General features: G+C 40.6%; 2 protein-coding genes across 7 annotated transcripts in view; one reads left to right on the top strand and one right to left on the bottom strand.

Moving 5' to 3' along the window:
* Window positions 1-27802, top strand: part of HSD3B7 (hydroxy-delta-5-steroid dehydrogenase, 3 beta- and steroid delta-isomerase 7) — an 81835-nt gene that overhangs the window by 38591 nt on the left and 15442 nt on the right. For 5 of the 6 annotated variants that reach the window (XM_026721101.2, XM_087915946.1, XM_087915942.1 and 2 more), the window contains 2 exons: window positions 7700-7864; window positions 27397-27540. In XM_026721101.2, the coding sequence (XP_026576886.2) occupies window positions 7700-7864; window positions 27397-27540 (309 nt within the window). Of the gene's footprint in view, window positions 1-2276; window positions 2449-7699; window positions 7865-27396; window positions 27541-27802 lie in introns of those variants that run through there. The other variant, XM_087915945.1, reaches the window with a different exon arrangement.
* The window catches only part of STX1B (syntaxin 1B), a 119825-nt gene continuing 118447 nt past the window's right edge, over window positions 26425-27802 (bottom strand). Inside the window, exon 10 of the mRNA XM_087915952.1 lies at window positions 26425-26818. Coding sequence (XP_087772078.1) covers window positions 26726-26818 — 93 coding nt within the window. The 3' untranslated portion in view covers window positions 26425-26725. The remainder of the gene's footprint in view (window positions 26819-27802) is intronic.

A 27802-nucleotide genomic window follows, 5' to 3' on the forward strand; every position in this document is an offset into this window, starting at 1 on the left:
ATTTATAGAAACAATAAAGGTAGATAAAAATAACAAACAAATGAGTCAAAAACAAATAATAAAGTATTATTATTTCATGGAAAAAAGCGGCTGGGGTATTTCATACCATCAAGGTGTGATTTCCTCCCTCTTTTTTAAAAAAATATGGCTGTTTTGTTTACTATTTTATTTTACTTTATTTTATTTTTTTTGCATCTTCTGTAGTTCACAGCATGTGATTGGTTATGGAATTTTTCCATGGGCCATGTTTTGGTCATGAAATATTTCACCAGAAAAGTCTTGCGCACTTCTGTACACAATAACTATGCTAATAGTCTCGGAATTCTCAGTTTGGATAACTTAGAACTGCATCGCTTGTGGTCAGACCTAGGTATTGCATACAAAATTATACGTAGTAATACTTCACCTGTAAATGATTTTTTGGTTTTAATCGCAATAATACACACACGAACAATCACTTTAAACTAATGTAAATCATTCTAAACTTGACTGTAAAAAATATGATTTCTGTAACAGAGTTGTCAAAATCTGGAATGATTTGGGTGTCTCAGCTACAAATTTTCACAGTTTCAGTCACAAATTGACTTCTGTGACCTTACTTCATACTTAAGTGGTCAGTAGAGGGGGCATGCATAAGTGCACTAATGTGCCTATCATCCCTGTCTTTGTATTTTCTTTTTTATTCTTGTTCTCCTTTTTGTTTGACAAATTCTAATAAATAAATAAAAATAAAATTTTGCAGACTAAAACCATTGCAATGTGTCTCTAATCAGGAATGTGGAAGAAGATCCTGGGGAACTGGAAATGTTATTAGACACAAAACTTTATTTTGAAAGATACATCAAGTGTTTTTGAAACCTGGGCCGCATTAGCTTGGCTTTCCTCTTCTGTTCCTCTGAACAGGTTGGAAAATTGTCTGATTCTAAGATAGAAAATAGGACTTCTCCATCTCAAGATAACTCAGCTGTGGAATAACCCAGCCAAGGAGAACTTCAATAGTGTTTATTTGATTTGTTCCCTTTAACTCTAAGTGAGAACTGAAGACAGATTAATTTGCATGCAGGCAGTATAGGTAGTCTGAGGAGAAATTTCCTGACTGTCAGAACAATTAATCAGTGGGACGGCTTGCCTCCAGAAGTTGCGAGTGCCCCATCCCTAGAGGTTTTCAACAAGAGATTGGACAGCCATTTGTCTGGAATGGTGTAGGGTTTCCTGTTTGAGCAAGGGGTTGGACTAGAAGACCTTCCAGGTCCCTTCCAACTCTGTTAGACTGTTATTCTGTAACCCTTGATGTACGACCACAATTGAGCCCAAAATTTCTGTTGCTAATTGAGACAGCTGTTAAGTGAGTTTTGCCCCATTTTACAACCTTTCTTTCCATGATTGTTAAATGAGTCACCGCAGTTGTTAAGTGAATCGAGTTTTCCCATGGAATTTGCTTGTCAGTAAGGGATCACATAAGGCCAGAACACTGCAACCATGACAAATGTGAGGATTTTGATCCTGTGTCCCCAGGGATGCTGCAGTGGATGAGAGTGTGAAAAACAATCATAAGTCACTTTTTCAGTGCCATTGTAACGTCAAACAGTCACTGAATGAACTGTTGTAACTTGAGGACTACCTATGCTGAAGAAAATTCACAATGTCTTCTTAACCATTAACTATGGATGACGTACCTTCCAAGTACAGGTAGTCCTTGACTTACAACAGTTCATTTAATGGCCATTATAAAGTTACAACGGCACTGAAAAACGCGACTTATGGACATTTTTCAGAGTTATGACCTCTGCAGCATGCCCATAGTCATGTGATCAAAATTCAAACGCCTGGCAACCTGTTCATATTTATGACTGTTGTTGTGTTCCGGGGTCAGTGGGGAAGCCAGAATCACTTAACAACCGGGTTACTAACTTATCCACTGCAGTGATTCACTTAACAACTGTGGCAAGAAAGATTGTAAAATGAGGCAAAACTCACTTAACAGTTAACTCACAAAACGCTTAACAAATGTCTCACCTAACAACAGAAACGTTGGGCTCAGTCGTGGTTGCAAGTAGAGGACTACCTGCATTTTGGATCATCCTCTCCATCTTCCTAACCATGGATTGACCTAGCTAGGGGAAGTTACCTAAACGTTTGGAGGCCATTGCGTTGCCCGTTTCTTTGAACAATTCCAGACATTCAGAGTTCTGATGGGAACTTAGCACGGAAGGAAGGAAATGAGTAGTATAACACCTTTGTCGTTACGGCACTTCCTTTCTTTCTGGCTTCCTCTTTGCTCTCCTATATGAGAACTTGCGGTGCGCCTGGGTTCTCAATCACATTTCTGCACCTGGTGACTGAGGCTCAAGTGTGCATCTAGCAAAGTGCTGTCTACGTGACAACTGCCTCTTTTGTTTCACTCGCTGATTAAGCGTTTGGATTATTTCCATCGTTGAGCTTTGGCTGGTAAGGCTTTCAAACAGTTTGCTTCATTGTTTGTGCTAATGCACTTATGGTACTTGGCTACATTCTGCATGAACTGCAGCCCTTGGGAATTTGTAACATTTCCACCTTTAATGGTGTCTTTAATGCTCTTGCATAATATTAACCATAAAATGATTTCATTTGAGCCATCATAAATGCAGCATTTGATCTTTACCAGCTAATTTTAGGCCAGAATAAAATCAAGGGTGTGTCTAAAAGGATGCTGTTTTTAAGACAGCTGTGAATAACTCCTGCTAACAGTTTTGTAGTCAGTTCATTGTTGTTATTTAATTTGTGTGGGAGTGCTTTGAAACAACAATGCGGGAACGTGAATGAGCATACAGAGGCTTTAAAGAAGTTATATGAGTCAGTAAAAATAACCGAGGAATTAAACCCCATCTAAATTATCTGACATTCTTTCTCTTATTATCCCAGTTGTACATGCCTTGGTCTTTCTGAAGAATTCTCTTAAACATTTGCCTGGTGTGGCCATGTAAAATAAAAAGCAAGTCTTTGTTCTTTGAGGGATTGGTATGTGATAATAAAGACAGTGTTGTATTGCTTCATGCTTAAAATACGTAGTTTCTCAAACGGCTCCATCACTGGAGGTTTTCAAGAAGTTTGGACGGCCATGTGTCCAGAATGGTATATAGGGTGTCCTGTTTGGGCCGGAGGTTGGATTAGAAGACCTCCTAGAGTCTGCAGGATTGTTGAGACACTGCACACCCACTTCACAACCTGTTTTCCTTGTTACCTTCTGGGAGGAGGCTTCGTGGCATTTGAAGTAGAATATTTATTCTAGATTCAGTCAGTTTTGTTCCATATAGCATCAGCCTTGTGAACTCTCAAGTTTCTCTTTCCGCTACGTATTCCAAATAAACACATCTATATGTCTGTCTTTCTGTCTTTCTTTGTCTGTCTGTCTGTCTGTCTGTCTGTCTGTCTGTCTGTCTATCTATCTATCTATCTATCTATCTATCTATCTATCTGTCTATCTATCTATCTATCTATCTATCCATCCATCCATCCATCTATCTCTGTCTGTCTGTCTATCTATCTATCTATCTATCTATCTATCTATCTATCTGTCTGTCTGTCTGTCTGTCTGTCTGTCTGTCTATCTATCTATCTATCTATCCATCCATCCATCCATCTATCTGTGTCTGTCTGTCTACCTGTCTATCTGTGTGTGTGTGTATGTATGTATACTTACATACATATATACATATATGGTGGAGGTATATAATGTATGTATATAACACGTATCGTGAGTGTTGTGTGTTTGGGTAGATAATACACTTTCTCATGAAAGCAGGCAACAGAATTTCATTTTCAATATGGGCCAGTGTACTCACAGAAAAAAAAAGACAATATTATTTATCTTTGGTCCTTTCCACCCTGTTACTCTATGTTCTGTGCTTTGTATTTAAATTGGCAAGCTGATAATACTGTTAATTAATATATTATCTCTGGGGCTGGTATCTGTTGAAATCAGGAACTTCTCTAGATGTCGCTAACTCCAAGTGCTCCTCACCAGAACATTATTACTTTTCTGGAGTTATCTAGGTGTTTTGCTAGATGGTACTCCCTCCCTCCCTACAACCCTACAACCTACCAGTTAGATGATGAGACCCAGTTAAGCAAAGAAATAAATGGTGTCTAGACTGAGAGGCATATTTTTACTTGTGATGATGAACAGCTCGAAATAGAGACTAGATGACCCATGACCTGTTATTTCAGAGATATTTCCTTACCAGATTCCTTGATGTCTTCATTACCCACAGAGCTTGTAATGTAGGGAACGGGACAATTTCCTGGTGCTTAAGTATTTTCAGAAACTGCCTTTCCCATTAAGCCTTGTTATATTGTAACAGCTAATGGTTCTTAGCAGTACACCCAGACTAGCAGGAGCAGCTTCTCTGGAGTGTTTGTTTGTTTGCTGGTACTTTTATTAGTTTGCTGGTGCCTTTTTTCAAGCTTTATACACTGCTTGGAGTTTACTTTTGGGTGTAATTCCAAGAGGCAGGATGCAAACTTGGCACTGATTTGTCAGTTGCCTGCTGATAGTTATTGCTGATGAAAAAAACGGTATTCAGACAGAATGGTTTAGGTTTCCATGATAACTGTAGCTATCATTAATCTTCAGTTTGTATCCCCCCATTTCTAATCTAATTGGTAATGGTATTTAAGGCAGCTGTTTGTAAGCAAAGAAGCATTTTGTATTTTTGTACAGGTAATCCTTGACTTACAACAATTCATTTAGTTACCATTCAAAGTTACAATGGCATCGAAAAAAGTGACGTGACAATTTTTCACACGTACGACTGTTTCACGAGAGGTCTTGACGTGAGAGATGTCGAGTTGGCCACACCCACCCAGCTACGCCTACGCAGCTGGTCATTAGGGCAGAGAACCAGTTGTTGAATTATTTGAATCCCACCACTGGTTCTCAACCTTTTCTTCACCACAGATTGGCTTAAAATACCTTTTGTGGCCACAGATCATGGACCCCCCATGATTTAACTCAAGATTTAAATCATAATATTTCTTCAACCCTCCATGGACCCCCTCTGACAAAATTGCAGGCCCATCCAGGGCTCCACGAACCACAGGTTGAGAACCACTGTCTTATGACACTTTGAATTATGTCATGAAATGTTTTATATGTTTTGCCAAATTTAATTCCACAGTAGTGATCTATTCTTGATTTTGGACACATTTTGTAAGTTAGCCCATTTGAGATATCTTGGTTCAAAAATTGTTGCCGTTAATGCTTACACACAAACAGGAGAGTAAAAAGTATTGTTTGTAAGCTGCCCAGAATCACTGGGTGAGCAGGCAGCCATATAAATTTTCTAAATCAAAAAATCAATCAACCATAAGTGAGGAACACCTTGTTTTTGTATTTATTTGTCTGTCAGCAGTGGCTTAGCAAAGGAATAGTTGGGCCTGGTGTTTCATTTAAGTCAGATAATTCCATAATTGGGAAAAGACTGGGAGGTTCCACTTGGCAGTACAGCCTAAAGTTTGGCTGAGCGGCTTGCATTCCTGCCTGCTGAAGTGATTCTTCCATGGTATGTACAGCCGAAAGACATCCTGGATTGTGATTCTCCAGAAAGCATCCGGAACCTGAGGTTAGAGGACTGCCACCCATGTGGATCTGAATACCAGAAATATCAGTGGATTATTGAGTCATCTTTCCCCCTTTTTTGCACGTGTTAAAAGGAGAATGTCATTGGACTAGTTTTGGTGAAGGGAAATCTGGTTTTGTGTTTTATTTACTGCCTGCTTGTATGAATTTGCTTCCCCCCCCGCCCGCTTCAGCTTTAGGTAGCATCTTCTCTCAGATGGTTACATCTGAAAGGTAGTGTATTGGAGAAGACAGCTGTGTTTTTTTAAAGACCTGGCTCCCTTCTCGCTGACCATGGTGGCTGGGAGTTGAAATCCAACTTAAATACATCTTAAATTGGCAGTGGTTGAGAAAACACTGCTGTAGCATCTTGTCTGTGGTCCAACATTCAAAATATAGGAAGCCAGCAATTACCAGCCTTTCTTTTTGTATAGCATTAACATTGACCAGGCAGTTTTTTTCTGTCAGCATCCTTTTATTTATAATGTATATTTTTCAACAGCTAGCGCAAAGTAAGATTTTGTGGGGAGGTTTCTGGAGCACATCCAACTAGGAGGAAAAATTTGTTCTTTGAACTGTTGACAGGGTGATAAAAATTAAAGAAAAAAAGACCTGGAATCCTCTTCTTTGGTCTTTTAAAACTAAGATATAGTTAGTCCTCGACTTTCAATCAAAATTGAGCCCAAAATCTATATTGTTAAGCAAGGCAATTATTAAATGTGTTTCCCCCGTTTTATGATCTTCCTGCCACAGTTGTTAAGTGAATCTGCAGTTGTTAAGTGAATTATGCAGTCATTAAGTGAGTCTGGATTTCCATTATTAACTTTGCTTGTCGGAAGCTGGTTACAGATGGTGATCACAGCTATCTTAAATACATGCCAGTTGCCAAGCACCCAAATTTTGATCACATGACTGTGGGGATTATTGCAATGATTGTAAGTGTGAAAGTTGGTCATAAGTCCTTTTTTTCCACAGGGCCATTGTAACTTCAATCACTAAATGAATGGTTGTGAGTGAAGGAATGTCTGTATATGTAGACTAACAACCCAAACAATAGCTTGCTACAAATCAATTGTAGAGTTATCATTGTAGTGCGGTCTAATATTTCTTTTGGTTATGTCTAAAGCATGAAGGCGCGTAGCCCTTGACTGTAAATGGAGGCCTTATAGTAAGTTTCCTGGCTTATAAATAATGGCATGGATTTCAGCAATAATTGGACAGGCACACACAACCCGCAATTAGGGTTGATTCATGGAGTTCTCGGTTCTTTCTGTGCTTGGTTGGTTTTTTTGCAGACATTTCATTACCCAAACTAGGTAACATCATCAGTGCTAGTAAGGAATGGGGTTTGCTCTCAGTTTATATTTGGTTTGCCCTGGGCTGGTCTTAGAGGTTCTTTGGTTGGGTTATTTACTGTTGCTTGTTTGGCAATTTCTTGATTTGGGTATTGTTTATTTGATTGTTGGACTGATATTAATCTTGGTGTCAATCAATGCTCATTTGATTGCTGGTGGAGATGTGCTGAGGTCTCTTTGTTCCCCCTTTTGACTTGTTGATTATCTCTTTTGCATAGTTTATGTCTGTGCTTCAGTCTAGGATGATCACAGTTTCCTGTAATTAAGAGCTGATTCAAACCCATTTTCCCTCCCTGCTATAGCCTACATCCAGAAGTTCCAAAAAAATTAGAAAAATGCTCAACAGTTGAGAACTTGGACAAGTAGGAGAGCTATTGTCCTTCTGGTACACAGTAGTGATGCCAACAATCTGAGGGGGCAATTGCATGAAAGGCAGCAATGATCCATGACTGTTAGTTCATTGCCTTTCTATTTGGAAATTGCCACTTGGAAAGTCAGTGTATTTCCTAGACATGGTGCATTCGAGTGGTTTGGGTTTTTTTTCTCTTTCCCCACTTCCTTCTGGAATATAGTCTCAGGGTCCTTCCTTTTTCCCATATGTGACACGTGTGGTTCTTAAGGTTGCTCATGAATTCATATTCTTAATCTCCACCCAGGGAATCTACTATTTCTGCTTTTGTTGATTTGCTTCTTCCACTCATTCCGATTTCTTGTAGTCCTGATGTGTTCTTTGGTTCTCCCTTTCCAGAGCAGATGAGGTTGACTAGCAAAAACCAGATCTATCTGGTGACAGGAGGTTGTGGTTTCCTGGGAAAACATCTGGTTGAAATGCTTCTGGAAAAAGAGCTCAGCCTTGCTGAAATACGGGTCTTTGATTTGCATCTGGATGAAAGTATGCGCAGTTTGGACAGAGGTGAGTCAGTCCATTTCTTCTATCCACAAGGAAAGTGTTGTTGACCTGATCATTGGTACATGCTCATTTGGACTAAATCATCCTTACCTCTCTGAGTTCTCACCCTTTCTCTGAAGAATTGTTCATTTGCATCTCCAACCGAGCCAAAGAGATCCCAGAGTAACTCTGTTTCTGAGTTTGGGACTGAAGCTCCACTTATTATTTCTCTGTGTTCTTTGTTCATAGCAATTTGTCTGTTTGTTTGTTTGTTCAGTCATTAAGTCGTGTGACCCCTTTTTGTGACCCTATGGACCATAGCATGCCAGGCCTCCCTACCCTCCACTGTCTTCATGCTCATGTTCATCGCATCAATGATGCTATTTAACCATCTCATCCTATTCCCTGCCCTTTTGCCTTCCATCTTTCCCAATGAGTCTTCTCTCTCCTCATGTGGTGGCCCAAGTATTTGAACTTCAGTATCTGTTGTTCCAAAGGACAGTCAAGGTTGATTTCCTTCAGATCGACTGATTTGATCCCCTTGCAGTCCAAGGGACCCTCAAGGGTCTTCTCCAACACCGGGATACTTCAATTTACGACCTCCTGCATTCTAGCCTGGTGCCTTAACCATTAGACTAAACTGGCTGCCTAACAATTATAGAGGCACATCTCCAACAAACAAAACAATAATTATATCCAGGATCCCTTCTGCTGACTGCTGCCCAATACAAAAGGGTCTCTGTGTTCCAATACTCCTGGCGTGAGTGTGATAATACCATAGGGATGGCAGCATTAAAGGGGAGGCATTTTTTAAAAATTCTATTTTGTGTGTGACTTATCACTGTGCAATTTATTTAGACCCTTCATTTCTAATGGTTTTAGGCAGGGGTGGGCTGCTACTGGTTTGCACCAGTTTGGACGAACCCGTAGCTAATTTTATGGCTGGTTCGGCGAACTGGCAAATCCTACCCCTGGCTGGCCCCACCCACCCCTCCCCTCCCAAGAATCCCCACGAAGCCTATTTTGGATGCCAGGTAAATACAATGCCTGTGCAGAGGCTTGGGGAGGGTGAAAAACGGGCCTCCCAGAAGTTTCGGAAGGCCCATTTCTGGCCTCTGGAGCCCAGGGAAGGCCGTTTTTGCCCTCCCAGAGGCTCAAGGGAAAAGCCCAGGGAGGGGGAAAATTCCCCCACCCCCAGCTGTGTTGCAGGATGCTGACTAGGCCACGCCCACCATGGCCATGCCTACCCAGCAACTGCGCAGAGAGCCCCTTGCTAAAACTCTTGAAGCCCACCCCTGATTTTAGGAAGCAAATGATGTTTGTGAACTCATAAGACATTTGAACCAAAATCAGGATCCTTTGTAACCCAAATTGCTGGTTTAATACCAGTATTACTTGTCATTGCTTTGCAATGAGGAAGATGTCTGTAGGTCATTCTCCCTTCTTTCCAGTTATTACTTGTTTATATTGATACCATTTGTTCTCTGGAAAGAGCCCGGGGCAGAGTACAAAAGGAAAAATAACATTAAAACAACCTTCAGTAAAAATAACTCAGTAAAACACTCAACACTAAACCTATCTGGCTTTTAAAAAATCTGTAAAAACTATAAAAATATACCGTACCTATTAAAATAGAATTTGCTTTAAAAAGGCAATCTGGTTCTTGAGAAGTTGTTATTCTATCATATTATTCCAGATTCTTTTACACAGCCCTAGGTTAATATAAGCCCTAATTTTTATATAAGTGAAAAAATTAAAAACTTTTCCCACCACTCTTGATGATGAGCGTATGTTTTATAGTCAATTAGACCAAACAATGCTAATTTCCTTTAGGTTTTTGGCTGAGATCCTATTCCTTAAAGGATGCATGCCTCTTCAGATCCAAAGATCCTCATTTTTTGGTTAAAAAATGTAGCTGGTTTCATTTTACTCTCTCTTCAAGCAGTCTCTTCAAAAATAAGCTTACGAGTAAAATCTCTATATGATTTATAGCTTGTAGACATAAAAATGCACACTGGCGGCCAATAATTCATTTTTTCCCTAGTGCCTGACCTTTGAATCACTTTGGCACAGCCGAAATTGGCATGTTGGGGCATATTTTAAAAGAAATCTTATATTTAGAAAATGGTAACCTTGGAAAGATAGTTGCAACAAACCAAAACCCTACTGGCTTACTTGAACAAGGGAAGATGCAAAAGAGTTCATTTGGCCCTCAGTAAATATGTGTTTTAATCCTCCTACCCAACTGGGTTCAGTGGGACCAGTTTCAAGTGAACCTAGGCCTGTGTTTGTCAACCTCAGCAATTTTAAGATATATGGGCTTCAGCTCTCAGAATTCCCCACCCAGCATGGGATCTTGACAGACCTGAACCCTGGGCCTTATTTAACAAAATGAAATTTAATGTGGAGAAATAAGGATTTTATACTGAGGCAGGAAAAAAAAAAATCAAAGGTAAAAGTACAGATTAGGTCAGGGGTGTTAAAATCAAGGCCCAACTAGTTACCTGATCTGTCTGACCCATGGAGTGCTTAGATCCAGCCTATAAGGCCACCCTGGAAAGAACAAAGGACCTGCCTGCAGTGCCTCTGTCACTGAAAATGGGGAGGGGCTCTCCCCAGCTCCCTTTTCGCTCTGGCAGAGGACTAGCAAAGCAAACTAACACCACCACCACCCCAAAAAGGAGAACTGTTTCCCTTGTTTAAGCATGCAACAAGGGACAGGAAAGGAGACAGGGAAAGGAGACAGGGAAAGATGAAAGAAAAAGAAAAAGAAGGGAAGAGGGGAAGAGAGCAAGGAAGGAAAAATGAAAGAGGGGAAGGAAGAAGAAAGAAGAATGAAGAGGGAAGGAAAAAGAAGAAGGAAGGAAGGAAAGAAGAAAGGAAAATTATAATTAGAGTGAGGGAAAGTCTGAGGGAAGTCCTGCCTTAGCACATGGCCACCACAGGTGACCCTGACACATGCCCACACTGGCCATGCCAACCCCACCCCTTGAGGTCAAATACAACCCTGATGTGGCCCTCAATAAAATTGAATTTGACACCCCTGGATTAGGTGAAACTTGGCTCAAGTTTGGTTGATGGTTGGTGGCCATAAAACAAAAACAAATAATTGTGAAAGGGACTTGGAATCCTAGTAGAGTATTACTTAAATATGAGCAGTGTATGGCAGCAGCTGAAAAAGCTAATACAATTCTTGGTTGTATAAACAGGGGCATAGAAGCAAAATCACCTGAAGTATTATTAGTACTGCTTCATAAAACCTTACTAAGGCCACACCTGGAATCCAGTTTTGGTCACCACATTACAAAAATATGTTGAGACTTTGAAAAAAGTGCAGAGAAGAGAACTAAGATGATTAAAGGCCTAGAGACCAAAGCATACGAAGAACAGTTGCAGAATCTGCATATGGCCAGTCTAGAAAAGAGAAGGAGTAGGAGTGTCATGATAGCAATATTTCAGTATTTTAGTGGCTGCCAAAAAAAGGAGATCAACTTATTTTTCAAAGCACCAGAGGGCAGGACAAAAATCCATCCATTGTTTTGCAACGGATGGAAACTAATCAAGGAGAGAAGCAACTTGGAATTCAGGAGAAACTTCCTAACAGGGAGAACAATTAACCACTGGAACAGCTGGCCTTCAGAAGTTGTGGGTGCTCCATCACTGGAGGTTTTTAAGAAGAGACCGGACAGCCACTTGTCTGAAATGTTAAGGTCTCCTGCTTGAGCAGGGAGTTGAATTATAAGTCCTCCAAAGTCCCTTCAGCTCTATTTTGATTGAAAGAGAAATTCATGAAGGATATCTATCAAGGGTTGTTGGTCTTCAGGTTGGTGGCCATAAGCACTACTTGTAGAACAAGGTGAAAAGAAGAGTATCTCTCCCCCGCACTCAGTTGTGAGAACTGTGAAGTATTTGTTTGTTTTCTCTGAGAAACCATAGGGTGGACCAAGATGAGTCTTGGCCTGAGACAGTATAACTATTTTAAAATTCTTATGGTGGAACTCCTCTTCAGAATATGCATGCTTATAACTCTAAGCTATTTGATATGTGAATAAATAAGAAGAACCAACATTGAGTTTATGGTTAAGATGGGTTGGCAATGGAGAAACTCCAGGCTTCAGTCATGGAAGTTTGGGGTGTTATCCAGCCCAAGAGATGTCTTTTCCATAAAAACAGCCAAGTAATATCTTCATCACTGAACTGCCTTTTGGCAACCTCACAGCTGCTGACCAGCTGTTAAAAACACAATGATATCCTGAGATCTGCTCTAAAGTATCTTAAGAGAGTTTGGTCATGCAAGGAAGTGCCTTGCCCTACTTGAGGGTCATGCAAGGAAGTGCTTTGTCCTCCTTAGGACCTTTGTGATAGAACACAGAGAAGAAAACACAAAGCCAAGCCAACAGCAAATATATGCGTGCATATGAGCGTCAGGGCTAAAAAAACATATGGTTGTAGTTTGCTCCCAGACACACGCCTGGCCTGCGTCCTTCAACCAAACCCTTTTTGACAAAGTATTTTTGGCAAAGTGCAAACCGTCTTCAATAGCTACCAACTCTGTGGAGAGATGATAAATGGGAAGAGGGGAAAATATGGGCAATACAATTTTTCTGTAAGGATATTGCCAGGATCAATGACCAATAGGATTGGCTTCAACTGAGATGGCGTGAACTCACATTTGGACTCCTTCCTCTTCTGGTTTTGCTGTAAACCAGTTTGGTCTCAGTCCAAGACAAGCTGTGATCAGCCTGAAAAATGTATTTAACTCTGATTCAAGGAAGCGAAGCCCATTAAACTCCATCAACTTTGCAAGATTAAAATGGCTGAGTAAAGAAATTGCAGCCCAGGATGCCTTTTGAGTCAATATTCAATGCTGTAGCCTTTAAATTAAATTATACAATGTAATATGTCATCATTAGATACCTCTTTGTTTGCAAACAGTTGGCTTATGAACACACACAATATGTGCATGGCCCAGAGGCTTGTGAATGCTGACCGGATGATCATGCATCCCATTGTGTGCCATTTCCATTGGCCATTGAAGGATGCTTGTATGGGACCTTCTTTTCAATCATTGAAAAGATGAAGCTCATAGCACCCGTCATCAGTTCTTGGGTTGATAGTTTAATTGGGGGATGAACAAAGTTCAAGCATGCTTGGAAAGAATGCAGACAGCAGTCCTTCAAGGTGGGCTAGGTCAGGAAGCAAACTCTAACTAGAATTCTGTTATTAATATCAGCTGTAGTAACAAAAACTGAATTCCTCTTCCCTCCCCCTTTTAGCCCCATGAATGAGGTTAGAACCAATCTGAGCCAGGCTGAAATCATATCTTTGGACATGTCACCTTTGCCTTATTTCTCTGTAATTCTTTACAGCAGGATATAATTGTAAACCTTGGGATCAATGGACTTAGCACCCCAAATGGCTGTAGGATTTAGTCCTTCTGAGTCGTTCTTTTGCAAGCAGGCCAAATGAGGCCTAGAGTTTGTAAAAAAGAATTATAGATAAGTGAAAGAGTTGTCTATCTATGTGTCTTTCTGTTTTTCTCTGTCTCTGTTTCTCTATATCTATACATATTTATATCTATATTTGTATCTATATCTGTCTGCCTATCTATTTCTAATCTCTATCTTTATCTCTATCTACCTGTCTGTCTGTCTATCCAGCCAGGAAAGAGCTCCCAAAATATTTCCAGCATGTTAATTGTCCCACCAGAGGCAAAAATGCTTTACACCACTGCTACACACCAATAAAAGATGCTTATAGGTCTTTACCACTAGCAGCTGTGAGATCCTCTGACCACTGCATGTTCACCTTGTACCTGCCTACAGACAAAGACTTAAAACCATGAAACCAACAATTAAATCAGTGAAGACTTGGTTGGATGAGGCAAAGCTGAAACTCCAGGCGTGCCTTGATTGTACTGATTGGAATGTTTTTGAAGATGCCTCTGCAGACTGACATGAGCTCACAGATACTGTAACATCATATGTTAGCTTCCGTGAAGACTTATGTGTACCAACAAGGAACCTGCAAATATATAGTAACAATAAACCTTGGTTCACAGTTAAACTTAAGCAGCTACATCATTCTAAAGAGGAAGCCTACAGAAAAGGCGACAGAATGCTATACAACCAGGCCAGAAACATATTAACAAGAGAGATCAGAGCAGCAAAAAGAAGCTACTCTGAAAAGTTAAGGAATCAGTTCTCAAAAAAGGAACCAGCAAACATGTGGAAAACTCTTAAAAACATCACTGGCTTCCGCAAACCGCCTTCCCAGGCAGAAGGAAATCAACAACTAGCAGATGACCTGAAAGTGTTTTACTGCAGGTTTGAAAAGAAACTACAGTCACCTATCTCTATAACCCACATCTCAAACACCTACCAACAACAGCCAAGCCGCCTACAACTGGCCCCAATCCATTGGGTTCACAACCTCTGGTGATCACAGAAAAAGAAATGCAAGATCTTATTACACAGACAAAAGCCAGGAAAAGCACCAGGGCCAGACAAGATAACTCCTTCTTGCTTAAAAGTCTGTGCTGACCAATTGGCCCCCATCTTCACCCAAATCTTCAGTAGATCACTAGAGATGTGCTATGTTCCTTCCTGCTTCAAATGCTCTACCATGTGCTAAAGAAGCCCTCCATCAAGGAACTGAATGACTACAGACCAGTTGCTCTAACATCTGTAGTTATGGAAATCTTTGAAAGGCTTGTGCTGTCCCACCTGAAAACCGTCATGGATCCGCTGTTAGATCCCATACAGTTTGCATACCAAGCAAATAGATTGACAGATGATGTTATTAACACGGCTCTGCACTATATCCTACAACACCTTGAATCTCCAAATACCTACGCAAGGGTTCTCTTTGTAGTCTTCAGCATTCAATACCATCATTCCAGACACTCTTCTAAGTAAATTAAAGCAACTAGTGGTACCTGAACACACTTGTAAGTGGATCATAAGCTTCCTAACAGACAGGAAGCAGCAGGTGAAGCTAGGCAGAATCACATCTGATACCTGTACAATTAGCACAGCCTCCCTCACCCCAAGGCCATATGCTTTCTCCACTTCTGTTCTCCCTATATACCAATGACTGCATCTCAAATGATCCATCTGTTAAAATACTGAAGTTTGCTGATGACACAACAGTGATTGGTCTCATTCGAGACAATGACGAATCCACATACAGACAGGAGGTTATACAACTTGCCTCGTGGTGTAACTGGAACAATCTGGAACTAAACACACTCAAAACCATAGAAATGGTGGTAGACTTTCGAAGAAACTCTCCCATAATACTATCTCTTACAATACTGGACAACACAGTGTCAATGGTAAAGACTTTCAAATTTCTAGGTTCTACTGTATCACAGGACCTAAAATGGACACCTAACATCAAAAACGTCATCAAAAAAGCACAACAAAGAATGTTCTTTCTGTGCCAACTCAAACTGCTCAAACTGCCCAAGGAGCTGCTGATCCAGTTGTACAGAGGGATCATTGAGTCTGTCATCTGCATCTCTATAACTGTCTGGTTTGGTTCTGCAACCCAACAGGACAGACACAGACTTCAGAGACTTCACCTGCCTTCAGTCGAGGACCTTGTTCTATATTAACATTCTCCAAATCCTGAAATCCAATTGGTCCGCACGGACCACAACCTGATTGGCTAACTGAGCGGCCGTGATTGATGTGCTAAGAATCTACCGCGATCGGCCGAGCCGATCGCGGGAGATTCAAAGTGATGTCATTGGCCACAGAGCCACGAGCTGGCTCTATATGAAGAGCCGCCGTGAGCCGCATCTTTGTTCAGAACTAAATTCTGGCGTCTCAATGAACCCGATCTACCCGATCTAACAGACCTGTATACTCCACGAGTCAAAAAAAGGACTGTATAAATGTTTACAGACCCCTCACATCCTGGACATAAACTGTTTCAACTCCTTCCCTCAAAACGATGCTATAGAGCACTGCACACCAGAACAACTAGACACAAGGACAGTTTTTTTCTGAATGCCATCACTCTGCTAAACAAATAATTCCCTTAACACTGTTCAATTATTACAAAGTCTGCACTACTATTACTGTTAACCTTCTCATCACTCCTTATCACCCATCCCCTCCCACTTGTGATTGTAGAACTGTAACTTTGTTGCTTGTATCCTTATGATTTATATTGACTGTTTCCTAATATGATTTGATTGCTGATTGTACCCTGTGACTATCATTAAGTGTTGTACGTTATGATTCTTGATTCTTAATGAATGTATCTTTTCTTTTATGTATACTGAGGGTATTTATACCAAGACAAATTCCCTGGGTGTCCAATCATACTCGGCCAATAAAGTATTCCATTCCATTCAATTCAGCTATCCTCCAGCTATCAATTTATCTATCCATCATCTCTCCCCCCCCTTCTATCTATCTATCTATCTATCTATCTATCTATCTATCTATCTATCTATCTATCTATCTACAATCCCTCCCTCCATCTATCTATCCCTCCCTCCATCCACCCCTGAGAGATGTTACTTACAACTAGCCTAAGAGTACAGGTAGTTCTCAACTTAAAACAGCTTAATAAGGGTTCTTCACCTAAATCAGTGGTCAGGGAACAGGGGTAAATTACCCCAAATGGGGTAAAAGTGAAAATCTGGGGGTAATGAGGAGGTTGCGCTGGCCAATGGCGGAACTATCGGCATAGCAGCAGTTATTAAAACACCCTTGAGGCAAATTTATCCCCTCCACCCCACCCTTGTTTCCTGGGTCGGAAATGACTCCAGGCTAGATTCTGCAAGAGCCGCGCCGCCCGTTTTTAGGGAAGGCGAGCTTCTGGCATAGGGCAGAGCATTTTGGGAAAAGGGACGCTTTCCCGCGCTGCGATGACCGCACGCTTTTCGCGCGCAGTTTGTGTCACCGTGGCTCCCAAATATCATCCTCCCTTCCCGCTTCTCGCCCCCAGGCCCTGCCTGCCTGCCAACCTAGCCAGCCAGCCCGGCTCCCTCCCCGAAGCCTCTCATCACTGCCAGGCACACAGGAAGCGAAGAGGCACCTGCAACTGCCGCCTTGGCCCCGAGAAAATTCCCAGAAGCCCTCGGGAAGCCTGGTGACATTTCATTCCCTGGAGCGAGCTATCCCGCCTTCTTCCCAGCCGCGGGGAGGGCACCTCCTCCCGCCTCGACCTCCAAATTATGTGTCAGCAGCCTGAGGTGGCCGGGGAGGGGGAGAGGCCGGGAGGGGTAACGTCTGCGTTTATAAATTTTTTGGGGGGTAAGAGGTAAAAAAGTTCCCTGACCCCTGACCTAAATACTTCCGAAACCCCTATGTCCTACCAGGTTATGGAAGATGGTGTGAACTGTAGAGGACACAATAGTTTGTAGGGCTAATTAGGAGGAACATTTGAAGCATCTCCAGAAAATAGTGACATGTTTAGGTTTCACTATAAATCCAGCTGTCATTGAGGGGTTCTTTACAGGTCATTGAAAAAAAGAAAGTAGAGGCAATTCAGGGAATAAACTCACCAGGGGGGAAAAAAGGATATGAGGTCATTCTTAAAGATGGCCCATTTCATATTCCATTGTTCAACCAAACTGATGTTCTCTTAGCTTATCTAGCAGATCCAAACCAAGTAAGCTAAGGAGAACAAAACAATGTCGGGAACGATCTGAAGATGGAAAAAGTCTAATTTAACTGGCCATTATCAGAGAACATTCATATGCTTTTTGAAATGATCATATCTAAGGAAAAGTTGCCATAAGCTGGAGATCTTAGGCAACTGCTATCATTTTCGGTTACTCAAGTATAGGGAAGTCAAGTATATTAAGGCTATTTTTTTTTAAAGAATTTTATTGTTTTTTTAACAAACAAACAAACAGACAAAACATAAAAACATCAGCTCTCCCGTATTTATATACAAACAGTGAGTCGGTTGGTTCATCAGTTTTGTGCATTCATTTCGTAGTCACAATTACAATTACCTTATATAATAACTCTTATTGTCAATGCAAACTTATATATCCTCATATCATTATTAAAGAAAAAAAGATTTGACTATACTTTTATTCAATCATGCTTTATGAGATAACTATATTTTAAGTAATTTATTCTGTAACAAATCATATAGTCCTACCCGTTCTATCCTAAATAGAAGAAAAAAAGAAAAGAAAAACCATTTTATAAATATACTATCAAATACCAAAAAAGAAAAAGAGAAAGTGAAATCAATATTATTCCTTATTGTCTAACATTCTAAATATTCTATTTTTGTATTTCATAATTCAGCCATTGATAGAAAAGATCCCAAATTATATAAAATTGTTTATCTTCTTGCTCTCTAATTTCAAAAGTCAATCTACTCATCTCAGCACATTCCAATATTTTCTTTATAACTTCTTCCTGCAATGGAATTTTCTCATTTTTCCAATTTTTTGCAAATACAATCCTAGCTGCAGTCAATACATTTACAATCAAATATTTCAAATCTTTACTATAAACATCTGGTAAGATTCCCAATAAGAAAAGCTCCGGTTTCAAATCTATATGCTTCTTTGTCATTTTTTCCAACCACGTGCGGATTTTAGTCCAATATTTTCTAGCATCCTCACAAGTCCACCACATATGGTAGTATGAACCAGGTTTCTGATGACATTTCCAACATTTTTCCGATTTGTTCTTGAACATTCTTGCTATTTTTGTCAGGGGAAAATGCCACCTGTAAAACATCTTATACAAGTTTTCTTTATAGGCTGTGGACATTGTCATTTTATAGTTTTGCAACCATAATTTCTGCCATTTCTCTAGATCAATCCCGTATCCAAAATTCCTCCCCCAAGCAATCATAGTTTCTTTAACTTGTTCTTCCTCTAGCTTAATTTCCAATAAGTAACCATATAGCTTTTTAATCACCTTTTCATCAGTACCCATCAAAATCTTATCTAAATCAGTCTGCTTATCATAGTTGTTACTTACAACTAGCCTAAGAGTACAGGTAGTTCTCAACTTAAAACAGCTTAATAAGGGTTCTTCACCTAAATACTTCCGAAACCCCTATGTCCTACCAGGTTATGGAAGATGGTGTGAACTGTAGAGGACACAATGGTTTGTAGGGCTAATTAGGAGGAACATTTGGAGCATCTCCAGAAAATAGTGACATGTTTAGGTTTCACTATAAATCCAGCTGTCATTGAGGGGTTCTTTACAGGTCATTGAAAAAAGAAAGTAGAGGCAATTCAGGGAATAAACTCACCAGGGGGGAAAAAAGGATATGAGGTCATTCTTAAAGATGGCCCATTTCATATTCCATTGTTCAACCAAACTGATGTTCTCTTAGCTTATCTAGCAGATCCAAACCATGTAAGCTAAGGAGAACAAAACAATGTCGGGAACGATCTGAAGATGGAAAAAGTCTAATTTAACTGGCCATTATCAGAGAACATTCATATGCTTTTTGAAATGATCATATCTAAGGAAAAGTTGCCATAAGCTGGAGATCTTGGGCAACTGCTATCATTTTCGGTTACTCAAGTATAGGGAAGTCAAGTATATTAAGGCTATTTTTGCCAGGGCCCATGACCAAGACCCAGCTGTAAATTTCCAGCCTCTCAACTTTTTTACAGCTTAACTAGACTGAAAGGTTTTAACTCAGCTGAAGTTGTTCAGAGACCAAACACGATAGAACTAGGTTATGTAATCATGATTTGCAGCCTTCCCAACCATCTTCTGATAAGAAAAATCAATGGTGGAAGCCAGGTTTACTTAAGGATAGCAAAGTCACTTAACAGCTGCAGTGATCCACTTAACAACCATGACAAAAAAGATCATAAGATCAGGCCTGATTTTACTTAACAAGTGCCTTAACAACAGAAATTCTGATGACAGTTGTAGTTGTAAGTCAAGAACTACCTATATAATGCAACTAGGATGCATCTAGGAGGAATCAAGCTTGGCTTGAGGGCTACCAAGGCCATGTTTTTGAAAACCCCAGAACCCCAAAGAAGTGAGGTAAATAAAAGGTGGAAGTGTAGTTCCTGCCCATCTGGAGAAAAAGAAACAAGCGTGAGGCACGTTCTGAACTCTGGGCCTAGAAGGCAGGTTGACGGAAAATGAAACAGATCCGTGGAACAGACCGGTTTTCAGGAACAGCAATAGAAAAACCCTGACAGCTGGGTTCTTGGCAGGTGCTGTGAGTGTGTTGTCATGGCAGGATTTCCTGGGAGGGCGTCAGAAGGTTTCCAGTCTACGCAATGGAAGAGGAAGAGTGAATTATTTTCTGAACCTGGTAAAGCTCCATAAAATCCAGGGAGATTTTTTTTTTTTTGCTTAGTTTTGATTTTCTGTTTTCCTGTTCCCCCAGCCATGACATCTCAAAGTGCTAGAATGTTCTTTCTGCTAAACACCAGAGGGATAGATCTCATTTCTGCCCTGAAAAACCACCAGCCTTGAGCCGTCTGAAAGACTAGCAACTATGACTATTATTACTACAAGTAGTCCTCGAATTAGGATCACAATTGAGCCCAAAATTTCTGTGGTTAAGTGAGACATTTGTTGAGTGAGTTTTGCCCCACTTTACGATCTTTCTTGCCACAGTTATTAAGCGAATCCCTTCAGTTGGTAGTGACAGGGCTGTTAAGTGAATCTGGCTTCCCAAAAAGGGATCCTGTTTAGTGACCCAGGGGATCCTGCAATCATAATAAATATATGAACCAGTTGCCAAGCCTCTGAATTTTGATCATGTGACCGTGGGGATGCTACAACGGTCATAAGTGTGAAAAATGATCCCAAGTTACTTTTTTCAGTGCCGTTATAAATTTGAACAGTCACTGAATGAACTGTTGTAAGTTGAGGACTGCCTGTGTATCTGCTACTATTTTTACTGCTACTACTATTTTTTTTTTTTTTGCACATTGTATAAATTCATCACAGGATCACATTGGAGTGAACAATGTCAGAGAAATTGCTGGAGAGGATAAGAAATAGTAAGCAAAATAAATTGTAGATGGCAGGCTAAACGAAATATTACTCAAGCTAGTTTACTGCTGGGTCATCCATTTTGCTTTCGTCCTTGTAAGCCAGTCTACTTCCTCCACAGGCATCACTCGTTGTTTCATTCACTGGCTTGTGTTCTTTACAGTTCTCCCTGTCTCTGCCCTCTGATTTTTCCCTGGGGTCACCCAAATGACCTTCCTCTTAGAACTGTCCCATGGTGATGAGCCAAAGCTGCTTTTTTCAAAAGGCAACTGGACTTTCTGGGTTTTTTTTTTCTTTGAAGACGTTTTGCTTCTCGTCCAAGAAGCTTCTTCAGTTCTGACTGGACGGTGGTGAATGGAAGCGGTGAAGAAGCTTCTTGGATAAGAAGCAAAACATCTTCAAAGGAAAAACAAAGAAAGTCCAGCTGCCTCTTGAGAAAAACAAAAGCACCTTTGGGACAACCACAATCTGGATGACTGAGAATCTTCACAGTCATGTTTCATGTAACCTTCCAAGGGACAAAAGTTAATCACATTTTAATCACAGGTAGCGTTTTCAAGGCTTTCAATCTACATTCTTCCAATTTATAATGTGGGTAAGCAACATTTTAACTCACCTGTCAGAAGGAGGTAATATACATTACCTCGGTTGTGTCAGGGCTGAAGAAATCCTCATAGCTCATTCATACACAGACTGCAACCAGACCAGTGGTGGGATTCAAATTCTTTTACTACTGGTTCTGTGGGCGTGGCTTGATGAGTATGGCAGGGGAAGGTTACTGCAAAATCCTATTCCCTCCCCACTCCGCTAACCTGCTTTCCAGCTCCATTCTCCTGTGCAGGGCAACCAAAGAAGACCCAGCCGATCAGCTGGGACTTGGAAGGCAGAGAATAGATGGGGGCGGGGCCAGTCAAAGGTGGTATTTGCTGGTTCTCCAGCAAAAACTGGCCCATGGTGAACAATGAGTTTGCTGAACCACTGTGGTGTTTGCCTTATAATTGCTATGCTTAGTGACTGCCGCAAGAAAAGGCCATAAAATCAGATTAATTGCATGATGACCCTGTGTACAACCATCATGACTGGCAATGGTAATCATGCCTATAAGTCGAGGACTATCTGTATTGCAACCAGTCCATTTCCAAAGCAAGTCAGGTCAGCAAACTAAAATCCCTGCTCCAGGGCAAAAGATTGTTTTTCCAATACACAGTCATTGAACATTCATCCACATCCAATTTGCAGATAACTGCTTAGTACTTAGTATATAGTCCTATACTTAGTCTAGGCTGTTCTTATTAACCTTATTATTTCCAGCTTAGAGCTAGTTCATCAGATTTAGGATGAAACTTGGCTTGTTTGACTAAGAGACCTGTATCAATCTTGCAAGTAATCTTCCAGTGAGAAGAATTTCAGGTTTCTAATTTTCAAGAGACTCTGTTGTCTGCCGAGCATCTGGCAACAGTGTTGTTGCAACACAAGCTGCAAAATTGATGTGGATCTCACGGGATTAGCCAAATAGGAATCACAATCACACAATCAGAGGTGCCATCTGACATTACAACAGCACTGAAAAAAAGGAACTTAGGGGCATTTTTCATACTTAACATTGCAGCATGCTCTTGGCCGTTGCGATTTGCATTCGGATGCTTGACAACCAGTTCATATTTCTGACGGTTGCACAGTCCTGCAATCCCCCTTTTGCGACCTTCTGACAAGCAAAGTCAATGGGGAAGCCAGATTTGCTTAACAGCTGTCTGTCTAACTTAAACAACTGCAGTGGTTCGCTTAACAAACAGGGCAAGGAGACTCTTAAAACGGGGCAAAACTCTCTTAACAATTTTCTCATTTCGCAAGCTAAATTTGGGGCTTCATTATGGTCATAATTTGAGGACTACCTGCATTCTTTTTATTGTTGGGGCAATATGCTGACTCTATAAACTGCTTAGAGAGGGCTGTGAAGCACTATGAAGTGGTATTTAAGTCTATTGTTATTGACAGAGTCTTGCAAGAATGAATTCTGCCCCACCCCTTCCTTTACAGCCTGAGAAACTAGGGAGGGTGTTTCCTTTTCCTTGTCCACTATCTTGTTGCTGGCTCTGCTGTTTCTTATCTGATTGCATCCTTAACACAGTATCCCTCCACCCATTCTCCCAAGGCCTCTCCCACATACCATTACACTACACTGAGTTTTAAAAGTTGCCCAGCATTTCTTGCCCCGAAACTTGGGGTATTAGTGAATGTCAAATGCAGGCAGTGTTGCGAAATGGGATTTAAGGGAGGCCCTGGGAAAGATAGAAAGATAAACTGATTAAACAACTTTGCTTTTTTGTTTATGTCCAATATATCTGACACACTTCTTAGCCTGAGCAGCTTACATAACAAGACAGTCCTCTTGCTAATATACAGGTAGTCCTTGACTTACAACAGTTCATTTAGTAGTCGTTCAAAGTTATAATCGGGTGGGCTTCAAAAATTTTAGCAACAGATTCTCTTCCTGGTTGCTGGGTGGGCGTGACCCTATTGGGCATGGCTTAGTCGGCCTCCTGCATTGTGTTGATGGGGAGATCGATGGTGTTTTTGCCCTCCCTGGGCTCCGGAGGTTTTCTTTGAGCCTCCAGCAGGGCGAAAGTGGCCTCCCCAGGTTCTGGAGGCTCTCTGGAAGCCAGAAATAGGCACATTTTTCGCCCTCTCTGAGCCTCTGCACGTGCCCTGCACTTACCTGCATCCAAAATGGGCCGCGTGGGGATTCCTGGGAGGGGAGGGGTGGGCGGGGCCATCCAGGAGTGGGATTTGGGGGTTCTAATTGCACAGAATCTTAGCTACGGGCTCTCCTGAACCCCTGTGAACCCCTAGCAGCCCAGCCCTGGTTATAATGGCACTGAAAAAAGTTACTTATGACCATTTTTCACACTTAAAGCCATTGCAGCAACCCCATGCTCACGTGATCAAATTTTAGATGCCTGGCAACTGACTCCTATTTATGATACTTGCAGCATCCCGGGGTCATGTGATTCCCCTTTTGTGACCTTCTCACAAACAAAGTCAATGGGGATGTCAGGTTCACTTAACAACTGAGTTTCTAACTTAACAACTGCAGTGATTCACATGCCAACCATGTCAAGAAAGGTCGCAAAATGGAGCAAAACTCACTTAACAAACGTCTCAGCAATAGAAATTTTGGGCTCAATTGCAGTTGTAAGTCGAGGACTACCTGTAAAGGTGTCAGAAGACATAACATAGAAGGAAAGGGACTGTGGAGGGAAGAGGAAAGTTTGGGCATTCTGGGCCCCCAGTGCTAATCTCTCTCAAGACAAGTGCTAACTGCTCCATATTCTCCAGCATAGCATCTTAGAATTGTACCATGCTGTCATCCAGAGTTACAAAATTGTATTGTGTAGATTATGGATGGTGTTGCCTGGAGTTCTCACTGCACAATTCTTGCTTTCCACCCTCCCCACCTCCTGTTCTATATAACCCAAAGGCAAATGCTGTTTTAGGGAGGAAACAACTATTCTATCCCTCTACTGGATTCCTTCCTCTTGAAGGCACAGCCCCTTCCAGCGCTTGTGGTTAACACAGTTTGTGACTAGGATTAGTCAAAGCTGTTTGAAATAGTTCACAATTAACAAATGTTTATTGAGAATATGTGCATAGGTGCTTGATAAGGAAAATAGAAATAGGAGGATCGTAGGCTGGGTTTTGCTAAACTGCACAGTTTATTAGTTTAGTTTACTTAATTGTCACTGCACCTCATACAATGAAATTAAATACTATCTTCAGTGTATATTATGACTATGAAAATAAACACAAACACAGGTCCTTCACATTCTATGCAATTGAATTGGAAAGCCCTGATATTGCATTAATATTGCACTATGTATTAGAATTCAATATAGTTACCGCTCTGGCATAGAACCTGTTTTTCAGCCTATTTGTCCTTGTTTTTATTATCCTGTACCGTCAAAAAAAGGGTGCCTAGGATGAGATTTTCCCATTATTCACAGAAGTTACTTACCTTCCCTGCAGGACTCCATACCGTGATCTGAATTTTTGAGATATGGGTAGTCCTTGACTTAAAATCATCTGCTTAACAACATTCAAAGCTACAACATGGTCTGAAAAATTGACTTATGACCGGTACTCACACTTACAACTATTGCAGCATCCCCACGGTCAGATGATCGAAATTCAGGTGCTTGGCAATTGGCATGTGTCTGTCATGGTTACGGCATCCTGGAGTCATGTGATCGCCATTCAGTACCTTCCCAGCCAGTTTGCGACAAGCAAAGTCAACGGGTGGAGAGCCAGATTTGCTTAATGATCATATGATTCAGTTAATTGAGTTTAAACAACCATGGCAAAAAAGATTGTAAAATTTGGTGTGACTCACTTAACAGCCCCTGGTCTCAATTCCGGTCATAAGTCAAGCAGTACCTGTATATAGTTTTCATGCAAGCAGGAAAAACAACTGAAAGTTGTATAAGTTTTCTAAACTGGGGGAGGGGATGTCCCCAAACTTTTTTTGATCACCTTATCCTGAATATTAAAGGATTTTATTTGACACCCCAAATATGCTAGGTGTATTTGTTTAGAAATTATACAGTATAACCGTACAATGCTACTAAGAGATTACCTACATTCTAAAATATCTCTTGGATATTTTGTGTCTCCTGTTATAAGTAAAGCATAATTTCTTTTACTATTTTTGAAAATTAAATAATAAATATAAATAGACCATTTATATTTCCCCCCACACTCCAGTTAATTGCTTTATGATTCCCTTGAGACGTGTCCCCCTCTTTCTGAGTACGATTGTCCTAAATCCAACAATTCCAAGGGAAATCCACTGAGAGCAAATTCGGAAGTAGCCAAGTGAGCTCCCTAAAAGAAATGATGCTGTGAAATCAATCAAACCCTGATCTAATGTACACTAGCTTGATACCTGTGCTTTGCTACGAAATTATGTGATCCAGCATCCAGCATCCACCGATATTCATCTGGCTAGCGTCCTGTCAGTATGTATGAGACTTGAGGGCTGTTTGAAAACTGAAGCAGTATTTGCTGTGTGAGCAAGAAGGAAACAGCAAGGAGCCTGGGCGTGGCTTAGCTCAACTGTTTTGTACTAATGCTGGTTGCTGCTGTGAAACTGAAACTCCTCTCCTCTGCTTGTGTTTTGCATTTGGAACAGATTTTTTTTCAGGTGGGGAGGGGGAGTAGAACTCTTTAGCATCAGAATGTGTTAATAATAATATACAAAATACTAATGCTGTGATGGTCATTTTGAAAAAATCCTTTCTTAGTGAGTACCTAGAAGCCAAGAGGAACCTATGTGCCAAATTTCAAGTTTGTAGGTTTTACAGTTCTGGAGATTTTGTGATGATGCATGAATGGTATTTCACTTTTATATATATAGATTTAAAATGATAATAAAGTTCTATTCTATTTTATTCTATTCTGTTCTAAAGTGGTTACAAATAACGGTTTGGAAGTGTTGTCAATGCTTCCCTCTTTAATAGCCTACCTCCCTATGTTTCTGGATCTTGCTTTAATAGGCCAGTGTTTGACTGACACCATCTCTCTCTCTCTCCCCCCCCCTCCCTTCCTTCCTTCCTTTCCTTCCTTCTTTGAGATTCCTTTCATCTTAACAAATGATCCTGAGTGGCAAACCAAATTAAAAATAATATTAAACCCAATTTGAAAAACACTGACATTAAAAGACCTTGCAGCCAAATATTGCTGCCTCACTGAAACTTTCTGATATTTTAGAATTACTTTTCATGCTCTCCATTGCCTTCTTCCCCTAGAAAAGGAAGTAAAGAGTAAAAGGGCAGAACATAGGCTCCTACACAGATCACTGTATTCTTAGACAGAAGATGCGAAGTCCGGAATTGAGTTCTGGCAGGGTTTCTACTTGCTATTTTCATGCACCATTCGCATATTCCAAACTCCAGGGTTGGAGCTGTTTCTCTATTCTTGATGTCCTCTTGTTTCTCTTATGCCCATTTGATTTTGCCTGGGAAAAGGAAGAGAACAAGTCAACAGTACTGGGTCTGTTTTATTCCATTGTGTATTTCTCGCTTCTATGTCTTTTTCTGTTGGTACAATTGTGCTGCAGGCTTCTGAGTGTCACTTAAAAACTTCATTCGTGTGTTTGTTTGTTCACTCATTCATTCATCCATCCATTCGCCATTTTTCTGTTTTTTATATGATTTTTATTGAAACTTAAAAAGACAGCAAAAAATCCTAATCCAAATTAATATAAAATACAGAGGAAAAAAGAAAAAGCAAGCAAGCAAAAAGGGCCAGAATATTTAAGAACAAGGGGAGGAAAAGATACAAAGAAGTGGCTTCTTATATTCTCCACAGTGGTTTTAGGAACAATTATATTTTAACACATCTCTAAAGTTATATAATAATACTCTATTTTCTATCATCTGTCTAATCTAATGATGAAAGACACACAACTTCATTTTTCTTTTCATTTTTACGCAAAAAATCCTTAAAGAAGTTGATTGATATGGATTGTGTTTTTTCTCTAATGAAAGAAATTAATTTAGCTCTTTCTCTCTCTCTTGCTCTGGAAAATTACAGTGACTCTCATCCAGGGAGACATCAGCAATCTAGAGGATGTGAAGCCAGCAGTCAAAGGCGCCCATGTGGTCATTCACACGGCCGGTCTGGTGGATGTCTGGGGCAGAGTCCAACCAGAAAAGATAATGGCAGTTAATGTGCAAGGTAATTTTTGGTGGGAAAACCTTTGAATGTCTGACCAGTTTCTCTAGACAGCCCAAATCAGATCAAGATGCCCCTTCTGAGTTTGTGGAATTTGTCCCAGCAAGAAGGGTGTGGCAGGTGCACAAAATTAATTGCATGAGGAAAAAATGTTTTTGTCACTGAATCTGTTTGCCTTAGGGAGGTGGATGGAAGTTTGTCATCCTTGCATCCATTCTGTGGAATGGAACCTTCAACACTGTGCTTTTTTTGAGGCTATGAGGAA

This window comes from Pseudonaja textilis, chromosome Z (assembly GCF_049901715.1).
Source record: "Pseudonaja textilis isolate UNSWEBS1 chromosome Z, rPseTex1.2, whole genome shotgun sequence".
Lineage (NCBI taxonomy): Eukaryota > Metazoa > Chordata > Lepidosauria > Squamata > Elapidae > Pseudonaja > Pseudonaja textilis.